The sequence below is a fragment of the Lissotriton vulgaris genome, chromosome 1_1 (assembly GCF_964263255.1).
Source record: "Lissotriton vulgaris chromosome 1_1, aLisVul1.2, whole genome shotgun sequence".
Lineage (NCBI taxonomy): Eukaryota > Metazoa > Chordata > Amphibia > Caudata > Salamandridae > Lissotriton > Lissotriton vulgaris.
Window position 1 is genome coordinate 400,376,903 of NC_141685.1, and position 21,560 is coordinate 400,398,462.

Here is a 21,560-nt window from a genome sequence, read left to right on the forward strand (position 1 = left end):
CAAGACTTCTGGCCAAAATGACATGCACACTTTAATCTTAAGTGCACAGCTCGCTGCTGCCACTCAGCAGCAATGGCCCTGCTTCATCCTGACACTTGATTTGGAACGGGTTGATGAAAAATGAAATGCTAATAAATAAACTTGATCACCATTTTATTTTTCAGCTCTGGGGCTTTTCTGGGGGCATTTTTTAATATGGCAACGTTCCTCCGTTGTAATGGGGGAGAAGCTCCGGAGGATATAATTTGGCTGAATTTTCATGAGATGAATGTGTGCCTGAGGTGAGGATGCCCACAAAGCGATCTCTATTTCTATGAAGATAATTCCAGCTATGGTGTTTTTACAATAAAATACAAGCAATTGAAGTCCGTTTTCATATAAACTCTTTTTTTAAAACGACTCTAAAGATTAGGAGAAGACTATATTTCATCGAATGAAGCTATTTTTTTTAAACATTTTACATATGATGTGTATTATTATTTCTGAAATTCGCTTTTTAATGGTTTATGCATAATATGTATGATCATGTTTGATTGTGAGAAACCTTAGAGGTATTGCTATTTTTTATGTTTTGAAAAATAACCGAATAAAGAATTTTTGATTCATTGATTGACAGTTACACTTGATTAAATATTGTTATATACCACTGAGAGCTGTGCATTCAAGGGCATTACATATTTAATCCCTGTCCCGTCATTTTACAAAAGACCTTACCAGTTTGACTTTATTATTAATTTAAGCAATTGATAGTAATTTAGTAGGGAAATACCATCTGTTTCCAAAAATTGTAAAGCTCCATGCATTTGTTGTACCTTGATTGTTATGTCCAGTCGCACCCGGCATGACTCACGGGCGGGGGTGTGGGGGAGCAGTCGTGCGGGGAGGGGAGGTCATTTAATTTTTTGTTAAACCATTTAAACTTACCTTCGCCTCCGGTCCCACGTCTCCTTTCTCCTCTCCACACAGAAAGCAGGCAGCCTCCCTCCCCTAAGCCGAACACAACGCTGCAATGGCAGCGTTGTGATTGGCTGGGACGCCGACCACACAGGTGTCCATGGGGAGGCCATTTTCTCCATATAGGCTGCAAGCAGCCTACATAGAGAAAATACAGAGTGCGCATGACTGGTTTGGTCAGCCCTGGGGCCAACCAAACAGTCAGCGCCCACAACAGTGGGCAAGCCACTCCACCCCTGCATGGAGCAGGACTGCCCACCTGCCCACCCTCAACCAAATCCTGCCTTCTGCCTACTCGCACTGCGAGAAAGCAGTGGGGCGACACTCCTCCGCCCTTGTGGAGGAGCCGCCCTTGGTTATGTCTTGGAACAGATAGCCTTTCCTGTTTGGGGGACGCCATGTCATGAATACTTTAAAAAGTACAAAAAGTATAGGGTGGTTTTTGGGTCATACTCTTTCAGCCACTGTCCTTCGTGTGTTTGTCACAGGTTGCTGTTGCTTTGTGGGGCTGGAAGGTTGCATTGCTTCATTACTGTTCCCTCTAGGTCATGGTGAGTGGTTTCAAGAGGCAGTCCTACACAACCTCATCGCCCCACCCTCCGTGCCTTGTCCAGGTCACATCTGCTCCCCCATCCCTTGACCCCCCTTAATTGTTTTCAGGCCGCACACCCTGGTGGCTGCTCTGCATGCGAGTCATAGGCTTGGCTTGCTCTGGTAAACTCTAGAAAACAGCTAAAGAGCTCAGGGGACGATGGGGGAGAGACAGGCAGAGAATGAGACAGAGAGAGATCACTACACTGAGCACAGCGAGCTCGATGTCTCATTTACAAATGAAGGGTGAGAGAGGGAGCACAGATATCTGGACGAGCGAGGGATGGAGAGCAAGCGAACTCCTTGTGCAGAGGCAAACAGAGCAGGGAACACGGCATGCTCTTTCATAGAGTGCGACGTGAGAAATAAAAAAAAAAATGAAAAATAGTGCCACGACATCAGCGGTGGAAGGATACAGCTCAGCCAATGAACAGCAGAGGTAAAGGGCAAATGTTATAAGGTCAGTCAATTTAATATAAGAATTCGGAGGGATGTCATCCATTCAAGATAAGGCAATGGAGACATACAAGAAAGCCATCCAGCCATGAGCAAAGAACTGACCTAAAACCAGCTCTGTTTAGTATTGTATGCAACAGACAGTTGAAGCTATCAGCAGCGAGACCAGAAAATAAGCAGGCAGATTACAGCTTCTGGATATTATGAGTCCATCTGGCACTTTGATACTCCCATACATGGTATGAACAGTAAAAATAGTTCAATAGCAGCGCTCCATGGGCCCCAATAGGTTGACCATTTATGATGCTGTACCCGTTCCCAGACCACCAGCATACTATACAATGAAAACCTGAATTCAGTAGACATAGTATAGACTGCTCTTTCTGAAACTTTAATCACATCCTCAACTTTAAAAAATGCAATTAGCATCTCTCGCATAGTTTCGTTCGTTCATAATAAAGTTGAAACTATGCAAAAACTATGCATTTTTCAGGCTTAGTCTTAATATGTACACACCCAGGTCGGTGATCGAAGGAATGAACGTTCTCTATTTTTTTATGCATGTATTTAGTCAATATTTTCATTAACTATTTCCAGGAAGCAATAAAGACAATCATCATAAGGGAGCGTACGATCTGGTGACAGCGTTTCACGATATATATTTATGAAGCACTATATGATAGTTTGCTACTTCCCACTACTATAGCCCTATGCAACTGGTATCTATATCCTATCAACTAAATGAAACATGATACATATCATCTATGCCAAAGTGTTACTGAGAAGGGAGAAGAGGTGACATGAACATGATGAGCCAAGGGAATCACAACTAGGGGGGATTGGAGGGGCAGTGGGATAAAGGGAAAAAGGGATGGGGAGGGAAACTGGGTAAATATCATAGCACCCTAAGGGGTCCTGGCCTACAATCTCTCGATGGGATAACAAGGAACTGAATCTAGATCCCATTCTGTAAATCACATTTCGTAATTCGTCATTTCCCACAGTACTCACTGAAAACAGTGAGTGTTTGAATCTATTCCAAGATTCTCCTCTTGTAGATTCATGGTCTTGGCAATTGTATAAAACAGTGGTGGGATACCTTCTATTTCAATGCAACTCACTAATTCCCATCTCAGCTCCCACTTCCGGGTCACCATACATTTGGTATAAGTGTGCTTCCATAGATAAGTGGGAATTGTAGATCGCTTGCCTCATATGTACTTGTCTAGCATGTTCCGGGGTGCCAAGCTGTGTTGTTAATATCCCAAAGGTGTTCCCATGTTTGTGTAAAGACACTCACGAAGCCATTAACAATGATTAGAACACTGGAATGTTGGGAGCTCCTTTGAAAACAATGGAGTGCTCTGGGCTTATAATGGCTGGTATAAGCCCGGAGCTCCAACATTCCAATGTTTCTTTGTTCACAGCTCTGGCTATGAACAAAGGCTTCAGGGAGCCTGAGGGGATTCCAATCCCCTCACGCTTCCAAAAGGCTTTGTTTTTTTTGTTAGAACATTCTATCCTCAAGTGACAGAATGTTCTATTAGCCTTCGTAGATGGGCTATACCGCTATTAAAGTCCCACTCCCTTGTTAAAGGCCCTCGCCTTCGGCTCGGGGCCTTTAACGCTGGAGAGGGCGTTTAATAGCCGGTATAGCCCTCGCCGGCGGGCTATAAGTCTATAATATATATCACCTTTCGTGTATTTCCATTCTCATCAGCCCTGTCCTCCATTCAACTCTGGTAGTGGGTTCTCTACCGAATGCATATCTTAGCCCAGGCTGATGACGTTGCAGACCATCTGTGGTTGTGCCCTGTCTGCACGAAGGGCCCTAAAAATTCCCACTGTAAAAGACATTTTAATAAAGGCATAACAAACAAATGATGCTTACTGCATAAAGTGGGCTCCTCATCTTCTCCGTTTAAACAGCCCTTTACTCCATTGCAGACATTCGAAGCCGAGATGCAGGTGGCTCTGTCGTCACACAGAAATCCAGTCTGATTAGCTGACGTCATGCAGTAACGGTTTACTACATTCAAAGAAGAAAACAAAACTGTACGTGATCTTTATTTGATGTGAATAAGCAAATGTCCTTTTAAAATGTATCTCTTTTGCGTGCCGCTTTCTGCCGCATGGTTTGCAGGTTTCAAATATTTAAGACTTTTCCGCCTCACGTGCAAGACTTTGGATGAAGAAATTCATGGGTAGATTTACAAGCCCCTTATGCCACGTTTACGCCGCCTTGCGTGACGCAACAGCGGCGTAAATGTGGCGCATCCCTGCGAGGCATTTACAACGTGACGCATCTAGGGAGATGCGTCACGTTGTAAAGCCCTGCGCCACATTTGGGCGTTCCGGCGCAGGGTGGGCGTTCCGGGGCAGGTGCGCCTCGCAAAAGTGGCTGAGTGAAATCTACAAGATTTCACTCAGTCACTTTTAGGCCAATGCTGCATCAAAACCCTACGCCTGCTTGAAGCAGGCGTAAGGCTTGACGCAGCATTGGACAGATAGAGCACCCCCGAGCCTTGCTGGAGCTGCGTCGCGCTTGCGACGCAACTCCAGCAATGCGCCGCCTTTACGGCACAGATGCGTGACGCATCTGTGCCATTTTTGCCCCATGGTGCGCTGCATTGTAAATGCGGCGCACCTTGGGTTGCGGAGCTGCGGCGCACAATATCTGGCGCATCCCTGCCCCGAAGTGCAGAAACGTGCTCGACGGTTCGTAAGTTCGATTACGAATCGCAAAGCACACATATACTTTCTGGCTATTTTTGCAGTTGCAAACAAAGCATTAAATAGTTGATTCCTGCCCAGTAGGTAGTAACCATTCCAGGTGTAAGCGGTTTGTACTTACCGACTTGCACTGCGCTGCCATGGACTGCTGCATGCACTTCTGACGTGAAATGTTTGCACAAAAGCCCGCCTGCTTCCTTCTATCTTAAACTACAAGTTCACGCTCAGGTGAACTGTGAACAGAATCTGCAGTACGGTGTCACATCAGAAACACATGAACTTATCTGTTTCTGAGCCCACTGCGGGATTTCCTTACAGTGCGTCAAATCCGACATGTTTCTGGGGCAGATGCAATGCATACATGGGATACAATGTCCGCTTTATGTACTGTGGTGACCTTGACACCAACATCCATGTACTGGTGTACATACACTGTCTCCTTCTGTTCTCAGTACCTACTGGCAGGGTCACTGGGATTATGCGGCAAGAGAGGGCTAAATTATGTGGCAGGGTTGGGTAAATTATGTGGCAAAAAGAGCCACATTATTATTCAGCATAATGTAATAGTGTTACTTCATTATTTTGTCATTTTTAGGTCTTGCGGCGGCGATTGCAGGGGCGTAAGCCCCTGCTGTCGCAAAGTGAGTTTATTGCAATCGTTTCAGTCCTTTCAGCATTCAAGGACTGCCCAGAGGAGACAAGAGACTGGCACGCGCACGCAGCCTGCCGGAATCGGATCAGGTCGTGCGCGTGAACACGCGCTCAGATTCCGTCAGGCTGTTCACAACAAATGCACACGCAGACAGGCACACACGCAGGCACACACAACACACACAGAGACAGACAGACAGACGCACACACAGGCGCGCACACACACGCGCACACATCCCCCCCCCACTCACCTGGCTCTTTTAGCGTGTTCTGTGTCCCTGTTTCTCTCCTCAGCCAGTGGGTCAGTCTCGAGCTCCCTCCGCAGCGCTGGTCTTCAACCGGGCCCCCTCCTGGGACCCGGGACTTTAGATGCCGCACTCCGCTTTAGCACCGGGGCTTGGAGCGCGCATGCGCGGGCAGCCCCCGCCCTCTCACTGTCAGCCCGGGCTGCTTTCGGTTTCTGTTCCGTGTTGCTGGTTGGAAACCCACAAGAGCGAGGTGCGCGCAACGAGTGAATTGGTATTCACATTTATTTAATGTTTTCAAGAGTGTACCTATGTTTTAAATTAAATGTCATGTTTTCCGGTTGCCCCCACTTCCAGCTGCTTTCTGTGTGACAGAAAGATTAGGCATCCACGGGAAGGGTAGCTCGGTGGGATTAACTACCTGCTGCAGAGAATCCCCTAGACTAGAGTGTCAATACAGTGGGGCAATGGACTGTCTGTACATGTTTGTTGCTATCTATATTCATACCGATCCAGGGAGCCTCTTGAGTTTTACCTTCAGAACATGCAAGACGGAACTGTTTTCACTGCTTGCCAACACATTACAGATTGTGTTGAGCATTACTGTGCACTCAAATTATTTCGGGATTTGCCTTTGAGATAATTGCTTCATCCTTTGTTCACCCATGGTGTTTGAATTTAATTCTGCTAGTACAGTCTAGGCTAGATGGAAAAATTAAATTGTTTTGTGTCAGGGACTTAAGGGCTGGAATTTACGAGAACATTCAGAATAATACCTACCTTTATAGTGAGGTGGCTGGGGCCATATTTACAAAGGAAAGAAATAGCTGTGCTAAGTTTGCAAAATGTTTGCCAATAGCTATGGAATTGTCATGTACAAACCAAAGGTTAAAGGTGTATGACCCGCAGTGAAAACATGAGGGAATTTCTATTAGCAAATCAATTTGCAAACAGGGAACAACCTGTCATCCCTTTATGATGAACAGCTGGCCCTTCCTGGTAGTCAGAAGCAGGGATATGCCGAAGGCCAGGGGTCAGCTCGAACTCAATCATATAACTGACAGGGCAAGTCATAAATAAGAGTTGCTTGAAAAATGTAACATACACACATCATCAGAGCTGTGTAAATAATAACTGCGTCAGCCCCGTGAGTGAGGTGCATCATCAGAGCTGTGTGAACAATAACAGCTGTGAACCCGTGCCTGAGGTGCATCATCAGAGCTGCGTGAATAATAACTGCGCCAGCCCCGTGCGTGAGGTGCATCATCAGAGCTGTGTGAATAATAACTGCTGTGAGCCCGTGCGTGAGGTGCATCATCAGAGCAGTATGAATAATAACAGCTGTGAGCCCCGTGCCTGAGGTGCATCATCAGAGCTGTGTGAATAATAACTGTGTCAGCCCTGTGCCAGAGGTGCATCATCAGAGCTGTGTGAATAATAACAGCTGTGAGCCTGTGCCTGAGGTGCATCATCAGAGGTGTGTGAATAATAACTGCGTCAGCCCAGTGCGTGAGGTGCATCATCAGAGCTGTGTGAATAATAACAGCTGTGAGCCTATGCCTGAGATGCATCATCAGAGCTGTGTGAATAATAACAGCTGTGAGCCCGTGCCTGAGGTGCATCATCAGAGCTATGTAAATAAAAACTGCGTCAGCCCCGTGCGTGAGGTGCATCATCAGAGCTGTGTGAATAACAACTGTGAGCCCGTACGTGAGGTGCATCATCAGAGCTGTGTGAATAATAACAGCTGTGAGCCCGTGCCTGAGGTGCATCATCAGAGCTGTGTGAATAATAACTGCGTCAGCCCCGTGCGTGAGGTACATCATCAGAGCTGTGTGAATAATAACAGCTGTGAGCCCATGCCTGAGGTGCATCATCAGAGCTGTGTAAATAATAACAGCTGTGAGCCCATGCCTGAGGTGCATCATTAGAGGTGTGTGAATAATAACTGCGTCAGCCCCGTGCGTGAGGTGCATCATCCACATTGCTCAGGTCATCCAAATTCCTGCACTCTCTACCACACTGCTTTCAAGAACAGCATACTCTTGCACACACTCTCACTGCTCACCAATTCAAAGTTTGCTAAAAAATTTATGCAACGCATTGTCATACACAGTGCCAATAACTCAAACTTTAATGCTGCAAGACCTATTGCATTGTAAATGCTTGTTAATCTTGGTAACACTGTATGAGCCTAGGTTGCACATCATTAGTACCAGTTTCACACCCACATATAGAAATAAGCAACGAAAAAATGACCAGTCCAGTTTTGTAAAGGGCCTTCCACTGCGCAGCAGTACGTTGCTGCATTTTTAGTAACTTTTGACCCGTTTGTGCTAGAAACATTTTTTTTCTTTACATCTAAAGACTATGAGGCAGATGATGGATTGTGTGGCAAGTGTGCCAGTTCAATAATTATGCAAAAATTGCAATGTCCGCACCATCGCATAATTCCAGTGGCCCTGCCTATTAGTAATTTTATTCCTCATACATGTTTTTGGAGAACCAGGGGGCTGAGGATTTCTTTTATTTATTTCCTGTTTTAGATGCACTAGTTCATCAAGCAGGTCTTTCATGCAGCAATTATAATTCACTGCAGAAAGGTTGACATATTTGTTTAGGCAGAGGCAAGGAAGAGTGTGCTGAATGTAGGGCTTTATGCGTTCAGTGCTAATATTAGTGTCACAAAAGCATACTGTCTCTTTTTTAGGTTGACCAAAGATTTCATGAAGAGTGGTGTAAAAAGTGAATAGAATCAGATTATGATGCATCCATTCTATAGGAACAGGGTCATTGATCGACTCTACAGAATCTTTGGAAATTATGAAATCCAGAAGTGCACCTTTAATGATGGTAAATTTGCAGCAGTGTTACAGAATGCTGTCCCTGAGGAAATTAGCTTTACTGTTTAATCATTGTGGTAGACCAATGGATATTCAAGGTCCGGTTCACTGATAGAATATCGATGTATCAAACATTGATGTTCTAAATATCGGAGTAAAAATATAGAATGCAAAAATATTAACTCCCTATTCTTAAACAGGTAAGTACAAAAATATTGATTTAAAAATATAGAAGAAAAAATTTAGATGTAAAAAATATTAAAAATGTATATAAATAAAATTAAAAATATAAACAATATAAAAAATGTATATAAAATAAAATAAATATATTAAATAATATTATTTTAACAAACAAAATTACATTTAATATACATTTTAACTAGCTATAACAAGTAAACTTAATTTAAAAAATATAAACACACAAACATAATGATTTATACATAACCGCAACAGTAGGGAAAATGTTGGATAGCGAAGGGGCAAAAATTACTATTCCAACTACAGTGAGTGCAACCGTAGGGTAAGTGATGGATAGCGGAGGGGTAAAAATTACTATTCCCACTCCAATGAGTTTAACAGTAGGGAAAGTCCTGGATAGCGGTGGAGTAAAAATTACTATTCCTACTCCAGTGAGTGCAACAGTAGGGAAAATGCTGGATAACCGAGGGGTAAAAATTACTATTCTCACTCCAGGAAGAGAAACAGTAGGGAAAGTGCTGGATAGCGGAGAGTAAACAATACTATTCCCACTCCAGTGAGTGCAACAGTAGGGAAAGTGCTGGATAGCACAGAGATAAAAATTACTATTCCTACTCCAGTAAGAGAAACAGGAGGGAAAGTGTTGGATAGCGTAAGGGTAAAAATTTATTTTCCCACTGTAGTGAGTTTAACAGTAGGAAAAGTGCTAGATAGCTGAGGAGTAAAAAATACTATTCCCACTCCAGTGAGTGCAACAGTAGGGAAAGGGCTGGATAGCACAGGGGTAAAAATTACTATTCCCACTCCAGTAAGAGAAACAGCAAGGAAAGTGCTGGATAGCGAAGGTATACAAATGACTATTCCCACTCCAGTTAGTGCAAAAGCAGGGAAAGTGCTGGATAGCAGAAGGGTAAAAATGACTAATCCCACTCCAGTGAGTGCAACAGTAGGGAAAATGTTGGATAGCAGAGGGGTAAAAATTACTATTCCCACTCCAAAGAGGACAACAGTAGGGAAAGTGCTGGATAGCAAAGGGGTATTAATTACTATTCCCACTCCAGTGAGTGCAACAATAGGGAAAGTGTTGAATAGTGCAGGCGTAAAAATTACTATTCCCACTCCAGTAAGTGCAACAGCAGGGAAAGTGCTGGATTGCAGAGAAACAAAAATTACTAATAACATTTAAATAATAAAAAATCATACAAATAAGTAAACAATACAAAAAAATACACATAAAAATATTAAATATAAAAATAACACATATTATAATATAAATTACATATACCAAAAGCTGCAAATATTATATAAAATAAATTATTAACACATTATTAATAATAAAACATAAAAAATCATTGAATACACATGCTTTAACATATACACAACACACACCTAAAACTAATTACACAATTACCATATTTATTTTCTAATTAATTGAAATTAATTAACTAATTATTAATTCATCAATTAAAAATACATTATTTCCCACCCTTCCCACATATAAACACCACAACACACACCTACAATTAATTACACAATTACCATACTTAATTACTAATTAATTGATTTAAATTAATTAACAACTAATTATTAATTCATCAATTAAAAATACATTACTTCCCACCCTTCGCACCATTTACACCTATAAACAACACAACACATTCCTAAAACTAATTACACAGTTACCATAAATAATTACTAAATAACTAATTAAAATTAATTAACTAAATATTGAATCATCAATTAAAAATAAATTACTTTTCACCCTCCCACCATTTACACCTATACACACCACAAGACACACCAAACATAATTTATACAATTACCATAATGAATTTCCAATTAGTTATTTAAAAATTGTTAACAATACATTATTAATTCATTCATATAAAAATGCTTTCCACATTTAACACTATAACATCTCAATTAAACAAAAAATATTCAATACATTTAATATAATTAAATTACTTCCCACCCTATTCCCCTATAAACCCTCATCCCGGTACGGTACTAAAAACGCAAAGTTCAAATTAGAGAAATTAATAACTTCTAAATATAATCCATACATTTAATATAATTAAATTACTTCCCACCCTAATCCCTATAGACCCACAACCCGTTACGGTACTAAAAACGCAAAATTAGAATACAAAAAATGAATAACTACTAAAGTTGTAACACATATAATACAAATACAAACAATTCTTATACAAAAAAAATACATCACATGCATATAAAATATATACTAAAATACATAACATTAATAAAAAAAAGTTATTTTTGCAAACGGTATTAAATACTTCGATATTTTAAACATCGATATTACTTACCTAAAATCGATATTCTTGAACACAATATTTTTTCCGACAATATTTCTGACCCACGATATTTTTACCTCGCTATTTGTACAAGTCGCTATTTTTACATCAATGGGCCAGATGTAGGTATGCAAATACCGGTCGGTAAACGGACGAAAATGCTGATTTTCAGGCCGTTACCGACCGGTATTTGGATACTGAGATGTAGGGCATTAAAAAACACAGATTCTGTAAATTTACCAAATCTGTGTTTTAAGATGTAGGTAGCACTGAAAACAGTGCAACAGGGCTTTAAGGATTCATTATTTACCACCAACTATTAGTTGGTGGTAAATAACAAATTCCTATGTAAATGCAAATATGTGCATTTACACCTGTGCCCTTAGGGCATGTATGTGTGCCACATGGCACACAAGCACTAATCAGGGGTGCAACAGGGTGTCAAAGTGGTACAAAAGGGGGGGTGGTGATGGACGGAGCATCTGAATCAATCAAACACTCACACCCAGTCAAAAGATCTGGGTTTAATCCATCACCGTTCTTTAGTCCACTATACGACCCCAGTTCAGACATGGCCATATGCAAATCAGTCTGACCCTGTGCTTCCTGGGAACAGTCCAGCCCGAACTGCCAAGCCATGTCTTCCCTGGACCGGAAACAAGCTTCCGAGGACCGGTTTCTGGCATTCCAGCAGTCTTCAGCCCGGCTTGCTTGAATCCAGTGGCAAAGTGAGCAAGGGACTCACGTCTGAGCATACCCTGCCACACTTATGGCGGCCAAAAGCGGTACAAAAGGGGGGGGTGGTGATGGACGGAGCATCTGAATCAATCAAACAGTCACACCCAGTCAAAAGATCTGGGTTTAATCCATCACCGTTCTTTAGCCAACTCTGCCACCCCAGTTCAGACATGGTCATATGCAAATCAGTCTGACCCTGTGCCTCATGGGAACAGTCCAGCCCGAACTTCCAAGCCATGTCTTCCCTGGACCGGAAACAAGCTTCCGAAGGACCGGTTTCTGGCATTCCAGCCGTCTGGAGTGACACCCTGCTACCCTTGAATTTTTCGGTAATTACTGAATCGGTAATTACAGATTCTGTAGTTTACATTCAATCCTATGGGTCTCCAGGCCCATAGGAATCAATGGCAAATACGGAATCGGTAAATACCGATTCGGTAATTACAGAATCTTACCGATTCGATAAAAAATACTGAATTATTTCCTACATCTAATTTACCGATTCTAAAATACCGAATCGGTAAAATTCGGTATTTTAGAATCGATAAAAAAGATTTACCTACATCTAGCCCAATATTCTGTCTCTGCAACTAAGTGTTAGAGTCAGAGATTAGTAACAGATTAGTGAAGAAATCCATACAGTAATTTCAGAAGGGGGACTTCTCACCTGTGCGGTGTTAAATAAGTTAGTCTGATTTTAGGAAATTTAGTAGAAGACATTTCCAGGATTACGCACTGGAATGCGTAATACTTGTCCGTCTGAATCATCTTGCATGTATTCTAATTCCTGAAAATAACAGAAATTCTGCTACCACATCTAACTTAATAGTTGCATCTGATGATTCAATAGCGAGATGGTTCGAGAAGGGCCATAAGGTATTAAGAGGAATTGCTCATTAAGGTTTGGTTAGGACAAGGAGAACAAGAACAGCAGGTCAAGGTCAAAGGAGATGATGTTCTACCCACCTTCAGATATGTAACTAATTTTACCTCCAACACTATTACTCAAAGGTAGCTCAATGTCATGTCTTTCTTTCTTTAAAGAAGAACGTTACTCTGTAACTGCTGAGCCTTTCATAACAATTCTTATTCCAGGATCCATTGTTCTTCGGTCTCATCTGATACGTTTTCAGCTATCTCTAATGGAAGGATATTTCAACAGGTCCCTGTTGTGATGGATAGAAGGAATTTACGATTTTCTTTATAAATTTAAGGCTTTAGCCTTAATGGTATTATAAAACATGTTTCTTTCTATTGATCATTTCACCTAAATACCCATCCACGGATATGCCATCTCAAAACCTTGTAGGTGGTGTTATTTATGATGAGTGGTGTTTTAAATTGCTGGTTTGTTGCTGCTTAATCTAATGGCTGGTGTGTTAAAAGAAAGTATGTTAATCACTTTTGGAAGTATTTGCAGCAGTGTACTTTATGTTTTTCTAGTTTTTGTAGTTTTGTAGCCTGTTATCAATCACTGCTTAGAGCATTTTGCAACATTCCACCGTTAATAAAATGTTTAGTGGTCAATAATCAGGGTCAAAGGCCATGAGATGTGACATATTGTGAAAGCTCCTATGTTTCAATTGCTGGTAATGTCACTTCTGATGTCCCTATGATTTTAGTGAAATTGTTTAGACTCTGTATAAATATATGAAATCATGTCAGGACTTATTCAGAGTTCCCAACTATGAATACCTTGTATCCTGCTTTTTTTATTTTAACCACAGCCTCATACTGATCTAGCATGTGCGGTAAGGCCTAGGCTTGCCCTTTGACATGAGTACCACCCTGGATCTGGTAAGGTACACAAAGTGTACCTTCATTTGTTGGTCAGTGGGCTATCATACCTGTCAGGGGTTTAGCATGCAGTCCGGTAGTAGCTGCAGAATGAGTATGAGTGACCCAGAGTAAAGGAGTACTGTGGGTTCCGCTTTGAAAGCTCTTGCCATGTTCAGGTGCACAAGATGAAGGTGAAGTTATTTTCCCAGAAATAGAAATGTATTGTTGACATTCCTGAAGCTGGAGAGAAGAGACACCACAGTGAGGTAATATGAGAAAGGGCTACCTTTAGAAATCCAACTAGGTTTTCATGCAACAAGGAGCTATCAATTAGTCTTCCTGAGTTCTGCCATTTGGTAGTTGATGGGTGTGCAGGGTGGGACTGCAGTCTCTGTTATCCAGAGTGTTGAGGGTCTTTTAGAAGGCGCCAGCCTGTTGTTTCTCTTTCTTCTGTTAGGAAAGGCTTTTGAGAGCCAAGTGCAGATGCTCACACCTCTTTGTTCCTCTGTTGTGGATGCTCCAACAAGAAGACAAGCCTTCTGTGAGTCCCATCACTCCACACAAAGGTTGAGTCTGAAAGACCACGTGGAAAGGACACTTCAAAAGAGAACCGACCCAAATCAGTTCTAAAAAGTGGAGACAGAGAATAAACATCCCATGTTCTAATTCTGTATACAAGTGGGAGCTGTTGAACCACTTGTTGTTCCAGTTCTGTGAGACCAAGCAAGGGAGTGCTCCGCTAGGTAGCCAGAGGACTGCTGGGCAACCAGAGCTAATATGTACCTGACAGACAGCTTCCCAGAAGCAAAGGAACGTCACCTGAACTTTGACCTGAAAGGAAGAGATGTGTCCCTGCTCTGAAACGCTTGGAGCTGACTTGCCTGACGAAAACGGAAAGGAGTGTGCCAATTTTTCAGGAGGTGCTGACTGTTAGGACAAGTAAAGCAACTGACCCCAGAGTGTGGGTTCCTCCACCCAGAGAGACTCAACGCAGAGTGACTGATGTGCTTCTGGGTTGGAGCATCACCTCTCTTGTCTGAAGCGTCGAAAGCCATGGTATTTCCTGAAGTTTGCCCAAAGCGGATGTCGCCGCTGTGAACACATGATGTTGCCAAAGCCGTAGCAGCACTGTCCTGAAGTGTGCCCGAAGAGATGACACCACTGTGAACCTGAGGTGTGGGCAAGCTGCATCACTACCCTAAAGTGTGCCTGAAGCCGACAGCGCTTCTGTGAATCCGAGGTGTGGTTGAATCTGTGGCAGTGTCCTGCAGCGTGCCTGAAGTGGTCAGTGCCTCTGTGCTCCAGAAGTGGGGCCAGTGCTGAGACATGGTCCTGAAGTTTACCTGAAGCGGACAGTGCTCCAGGAGAACAAGCATCGTAAGTGAGGGTAACAAGCCGCCATGCATCGTAGAACACTGGAGAATGGGAGCATAAGATCTATGACCAGTGGCGGTTGATCCCTTTTAAAAGTAGTGGGGCGATCAGGCGGGCTACCCAGAATGCTCTCAGGCAGAACAGTGTTTATAACGGACCACGATTAAGAGCTCTGGAGTTGAAACTGAAGGCAGAGAAGGTTTATCACACTGCCTGGCAGTACTTATCGAATCAAGTCCTCTCCGGCCTGCAGTTCAGCAGCAAGGTCTCTGCGCCAACTCCACTAACTAATCCAAACGCTGCTCTCATGCTGTTTACCAGCATGAGAGCAGCGCCAGGATTGGCTGGAGAGAGCTGGCTCAGTGCTCCTACAAGCACTGGAGGCATGTTTCTGTCTAAGACAGCTTGGGTGGAGAGGTTTAAAGTGCACATGTCAGGCTGGCCGTCTCTAAAAAGCCAGCCAAAGTGAAATGTGCACTTTAAACTTTAGGTTTTGCACCATTCCTCTTCGCCTGCTGCCAGTCAGCAGTGATGGCCCTGCCCCAACACTTGGCTTGGGCTGCACTGATAAAAAACGGGTAATAAAGCCATTCCATTGCCGTTTTATTTATGCGCTGGCAGCAGGGAGGGCAACGCCCCTGCATCTTAGTGGACGCACTGCTACTGCCTATGACTCCGGCCCAACTCACCCTGGAGCCCAGGAAAAGGCCCGCTACCATTGGAGATGTCTACAATGCCGTAGCTTGCTGACAGCCTAACTCACAGGGCAGCCCCCATAGCTGCTATAATAAGAGCCGAGTCAGAGTGCTGCAATATTCACAGCCAGCACGTCTCCTCCCAGAGGAGAGGGGAATACTAGACACATGTTGTGGGTCTGACCACAGCTGACATACACTAAAGAGGACTCGCTTGTGGTTAGAGAGCTCATGGGAAACCAACTGTGAGACTGAGTGCACAACTATAATGTGTGTGCGGTCTCATGCACTTCACCTGTGACCTTCCACATTAGACCTTATCTTAAGTTAAGGGGCATTGGATAAGGGGAAGGGTCAACTTACCCCAATGAAACAGAACCTGCAATTTGTAATGCGTTGTGTTCCACTTTAAGTGTATTAAAGTAGTTTCTTATTACAAAAGACAGCACTTGTTTGGACAATTGGTTATTGTGCTGGCCGGTGATTGTTTAGTATTGTATTTGTTGCATCCCCACTCTAACTCCTTGAGAGGCCTGTGATGGCTTACCATTGCTACTACTGAGAGTCAAATGCTGAAGGGGTTGCGCTTGACCTAGTTTTCAGAGCCACAGTAGGATGGACACTGGGACATCAAAGGCAAACACTTCCAACCTCTAAAGCAGAGGCCCAATAGCCACTGACTGTGCCTGCCCCCCGAATGGGTTCAGAAAAATTACTTTCAGTTTTGCTTCAAGTGTTGAGCCCACACCCATTTTATTGTTTTGTCCTCCCTTATATGACCTTCTCCAGTTTGTTAAAAGATGCAAAACTGAACAGTCCTATAAATATTTTCACACCAATTGAGTATACATTTTGGAGTGCTCTATGTTTACTGACACATTGGTGTGTTGATTTGCGTTTTTAATACACTTGGGGGCCCATTAGGATCACAGGCGGATCGCCACCGCCCGCATGGCGGTGGCGATCCGTCCGTGATCTGACCCCGCCTGCCACCCAATTCCCCCCGCCATATTACTATGGCGGGTGACTGCGGCGGATGGAAAGACCTTCCGCCACTTTAACGCCCGGTCAATGAGTTGACCGGGCGGAAAAGGGTTTAATATGGTGGCGGTGTCTGTTAGACACCGCCATCCCTATTACTATGCAGGTGGGTCATGCCTTTCCGTGGCGGCAACGCGGCCACGGAAAGGCAATGCAGTGTTTTGACATTGGGTGCCCATTGAGAGCCCCCAGGAACTCTGGGGGGTGGGGGTGCACATGGGGGGTACCTATGGTACCCCCCAGCAGTTCCATGCACAACATAGCAGGAATCGCGCAGTTCCTGCCATGTTGTACATAGAAGTGCACAACATGCCTTCCTAGCATTGTGGCAGGCGGTGCTGAGTGCACCACACGCCACAATGACAGGAATGCAGGCGGACGGTCCCGTTTACCGAGAGGTTGGCGGGTGGACAAAGTCTGCCCACCATCCTAATGACCCTCTTGGTATTTGCTCATAAAATGAATTGCAAACCGTTGACAATATTGTGCTTGCTTGAAACAAACTATGTTTATTTGAAAAGTATTAGCTATATAATGTGATAATAAAATGATGATAATTGGATGATAAAGTAGCATGCTAAAATGCAATACTCTAATAATTATTGTGCCAAGATAATATGTAATAATTATTATAATTAAACTGTCCTTTAGTTGATATGGTAGGAAGAGGAAGGCCTCACAAAATGAGAAGGGTAATTAGTAAAACTTGGGCAATATCAAAGAAAAGGTGTTATAAAACTGACGATGCATATGGCAAGGAGGAAAAATACATGGGGAAATGAAAAAAGAATCTACGGTACTACAAAAAATGACACTGAATAATAAAGGAACAGTGTAATAAAGAAGAACTACAGAGATAGGTAAAGATTGTGGAAGTAAAAGATGGTTTGTAGTTATAAAAGTGCCTTTCAAAACTAGAAAAATGGTATGCTGCTGATACAAGAACATGGGATAATAATATAAATAGCATGGGATAGTTGGGGATTCTTCATTGGCTTCATTGCACAACAGAAAGTTGTATATATGCAGTAACATCTTCCTTTTCGTGACTTCACTTTGTTCAACAGCATATCTTGCATAGAAGTTTCCAAACCATATTTACAGGAATGCCGTGTGGTACATTTCAAAAGGAGTTGGTTCAATAGTATCCTGAAACCATTTATGCTCTACATAAGAAACATTCTAGAAGGTGTGCCTTCCGCTAGACAAAAGTGTGAAAACTGTGAATCTTGTAGAAAGCAAAGTGCCGTACAGGTTTATCTAATTAGTCCTATCACAAAACTAAACTAAGTTCTTTTCACTCCACAACCTCTTCCTTACTTATCTACAATAGCACATCCCCCTTGAAAGGAAGAGCTGTGAGAGTAGCCTATACCATTTTGAAAAAGGGAATACATTCCTATTTCATCTTTTAACAGTTTTCTGGACATGTTCTTCTACCAAATATGTCTCTTTCAAGAATATTACTTCTGTACTCTGTTGTCGAAAAGATAAATTTTACGTCATTCCTCACATTTAAAACTTTGGCATTTAGAGTTAATGTTTGTATTTCTATACATATATTGCTATATGGACCACACAATAGTCAGCAGCGCTAGTTCTTGGCTGTCACCTGCCTTTATAGGACCGAGCCACATGTCTCAGGAAGACATTCTAGGTTTTAGATATTATATGACAGTTTGCACTGTACACTTTAAAGATGGATTGCAACTATGGTTCAATCAAATGCTAAGCACAAAATTATAATAAAATTATTAATAAAATTGAGTTGTTCGACAAAATATCTACCATGAAAATATTGTGGTAGAAGAACAAAATTATCGACTTCAAGTACATATAAAGTAAAGTATAAAATACTGACTACCAAAATATTGTGGTAAATAATATTGAAATTGTATTGCTTAGTATATCTATTTACCTGTAATTAACATTATTGTAAAAAAAAATTATAAATACCATAACAGTAACATGTAAACATTTATTACCATAAGAAACATTCTTTATAAATCCTACAACTTTAAACTAATTTTTATCAATTAATAAAACTATTACATGATGAAATACAATAAATGTAATATACAAATAAAAATATTTCTTAAATACAAAATATATGAATTTATTATATAGCACAATATAAACATGTGTACATCATTATTAATTAACATCATCAAAACCAAGTGTAAAATGTATTAAACCATTATATATAATCACGTAACAAAAAATAATTGTAAGTGCAAAACTGTATATACAAAAATAGAACACAATTTTAAACACCATAAATTAAATAATTTAAAAAAATGAAATATATATTCTCAAAATGCCTTTAAAAACTCCAGAATAAAGTAACATGTAGTTACTTAACTACAATGCAAAATCATTAAAAAAGATGAACAAATAAAAAAATTCATACATTCAAATGCGCTCTTCTCAATTCATCCCAACAAACATCAGGGTAAATGTATACATTGTCAGTCGAAAAGGAGTCAGATGTGCCATTCTAACTCCATTCTAATAAACATGGGCAAATGGATGCATAACCGTGCTACAGGGTTAACTCTTCTAATTGTAAGTAATTTAAAATTACCTTCACCTGCTAAATTCCCAAAATCCAGCATGAAAAATTGACCCTGACTTAACCTTTCAACTTCTTTCAACTTCTTTCTCCTTTACTTTTTTTGGGTGATCCTCCCCTTCTGTTCCACATTCTGCATGACTCTTGAGCATTAGACTACTTAATGTCACGTGCGTTTTCCATTGAAATTATATCCCTGCAATATATCACTATATGTGTATTAATTTCACCTACTATTCAATCAACAGTTGCTTTTCAAATAACCTCCACTAATTATTGAACCTCATTAATTAATATACCTAAAAAACTGACTGGAGTAGATACACATAATGGTTTCCTCGAGAGCACAAAGCTAATCCCAGTAACCAACAATAACTAACAATGAATGGACTAACTACTAATTTTGGGTTCAGATGGGTGTGCTACTTGCGTAAAGTATATCGAAGCCTCATCAGGGGTAGTAAGCACTATATAAATTAACTTTCAATTCAATTCATTACATAAGAGTTCAGATTTGATCTTCTACCTCCACACTAACAAACATTGGGTTGATTGCATTTATTGAGATAAATAAGACAGATTTACTATTCAAACTCCACTCTACCAAAGATAGGGGAACTTACTCTGTCAAACATTGGGGAAAATACAAACATGAGGGTGGAGGAGGAGCAGATCTACTCTTCTGACTCCAATCTAACAAATATTAGGGAAAGTGCACACATTTGGGGCAGAGGGAAGTTGTCAGGTTCCCTGCTGTAACTCCAGTCCAACAAATATTGGGGAAAGTACTTTTATTGATGGGGGTTAACATTACTAATGCAAATATTGTCTAACTAACATGTGAAAGTGCATACATTTGAGGTGTCAGTCAGATTTACTACCCCCAAATAAGGTAGCTAGAACTAAATCTGAATTTTAAAATTATTAACATATTGCTGAAATAAATGAAATGCCTCACCCCAAAAATCCGAAGGCAAAATAAATATTTTTTTAAATGATAATTACTTTATTTACAATAAAAATCATATATTTTTTAATTTACGTATTTTACTTTAAAATTAGTTAAAACATTATGGTATTTTTTTTAGCGAAAAACACTACCCACCCATTTCAATGATATACGCCACAACTCCTAATAAACATTTTCTTTTATTTAAACATGTAATTGCATAATTAATTCAATATTTTAAACAAATAAACATGTTATATAAAAAATGCTCATTGAAAAATGACCACACTCAGTAGATTAATCAAGTATTATGAAATAATGTACAGCTTATTACAAAAACTACCCATCTAATCTTCAGATAATTCCTGCACTGCGAAACAAATAATAAATAAAATGAAAGTAACACTTAAACAAATGAATGACAAAGTCAAACAGTACAAATTTAACATGGTACGCAATTAGGTAAAGAGCCCTCTCAAAGGCCCCGTTGGGCACTGCAGAGACAGCCCAATGAGGAGCTGCCCTATGATGAAGCATAACAACCATCTGGGTGTGTGACTGCCATTGCTCCTGAGCAATCAGATCCCGATCTGGTTTCTCAGTTGACCACCGACCACTTTCTGTTACATTTTCTTTGATAGGAATGGCATACTCTTTGGCTTTACATAGCCAGATTGAGCAAGAGTATGTTCTGAAGGACCCTTGCACTTACATAATCATACTTCTCATGTAACAATCAGGGTATGTGCTTATTAGCCTTCAAGAAGTCAGGACAATATTGAATATGTCATCTTCCTTTTATTTAAAATCGCACCAAGTCCAATCAAAGGCCATGATTACAAGGTGTGTGGAATAGGGTGAATTGTTTACCACAACCAGTAAATGTCATTATCCCCGGGTTAGGTATTTACCAGGTGAGGTAAATACCTTCTAGTCCAGATATTTAACTTGGAAATGAGGCTCACTATGGAGACTTCTACATGGTATGCCTTTTTTCAAGACCTTCCTTGCCTAAATAAATCTTGACAAGTAGACTTGGCTGAATCTATCAGAAGGAAATGCAAGTGTGAAAAAACAATCACACAATCCTGTTATGTTGATTTGTATTATTAACAAAAAACAGGTAGTAGTGTTCCCCTCACAAACAGATAGAACCGCACATCAAATGATCACTTTAGATTAACATTTATAGTGTGAATCACTTTAAAATGTATATTTCCAATGTTGTCGGGTGCTATTCTGATTTTTCTAGCACCTACTACCCAAAGGTGCCAAAAACACAAAAATCGATGTTGCGTAGCAAAATACAAATTTGAAAGCAATATTCAGCACACCCTCATATTTATCTAAACGTCTGAATTACAAGTCAAAATAATGGCCTTATATTAAGTATACGGAGCCAACATTCATGTGCTAATTATTTAGC

General features: G+C 41.1%; 1 protein-coding gene across 3 annotated transcripts in view; it reads right to left on the minus strand.

The window, feature by feature from the left end:
• The window catches only part of LDLRAD1 (low density lipoprotein receptor class A domain containing 1), a 132,605-nt gene that overhangs the window by 87,996 nt on the left and 23,049 nt on the right, over positions 1-21,560 (minus strand). For all 3 annotated transcript variants that reach the window (XR_015307510.1, XM_086952513.1, XM_086952507.1), the window contains exon 4: positions 3,893-4,030. Coding sequence is in view for 2 of the 3 variants with exons in the window: in XM_086952513.1 (XP_086808639.1) it covers positions 3,893-4,030 (138 nt within the window). In the remaining variant the exon portion in view is untranslated. The remainder of the gene's footprint in view (positions 1-3,892; positions 4,031-21,560) is intronic.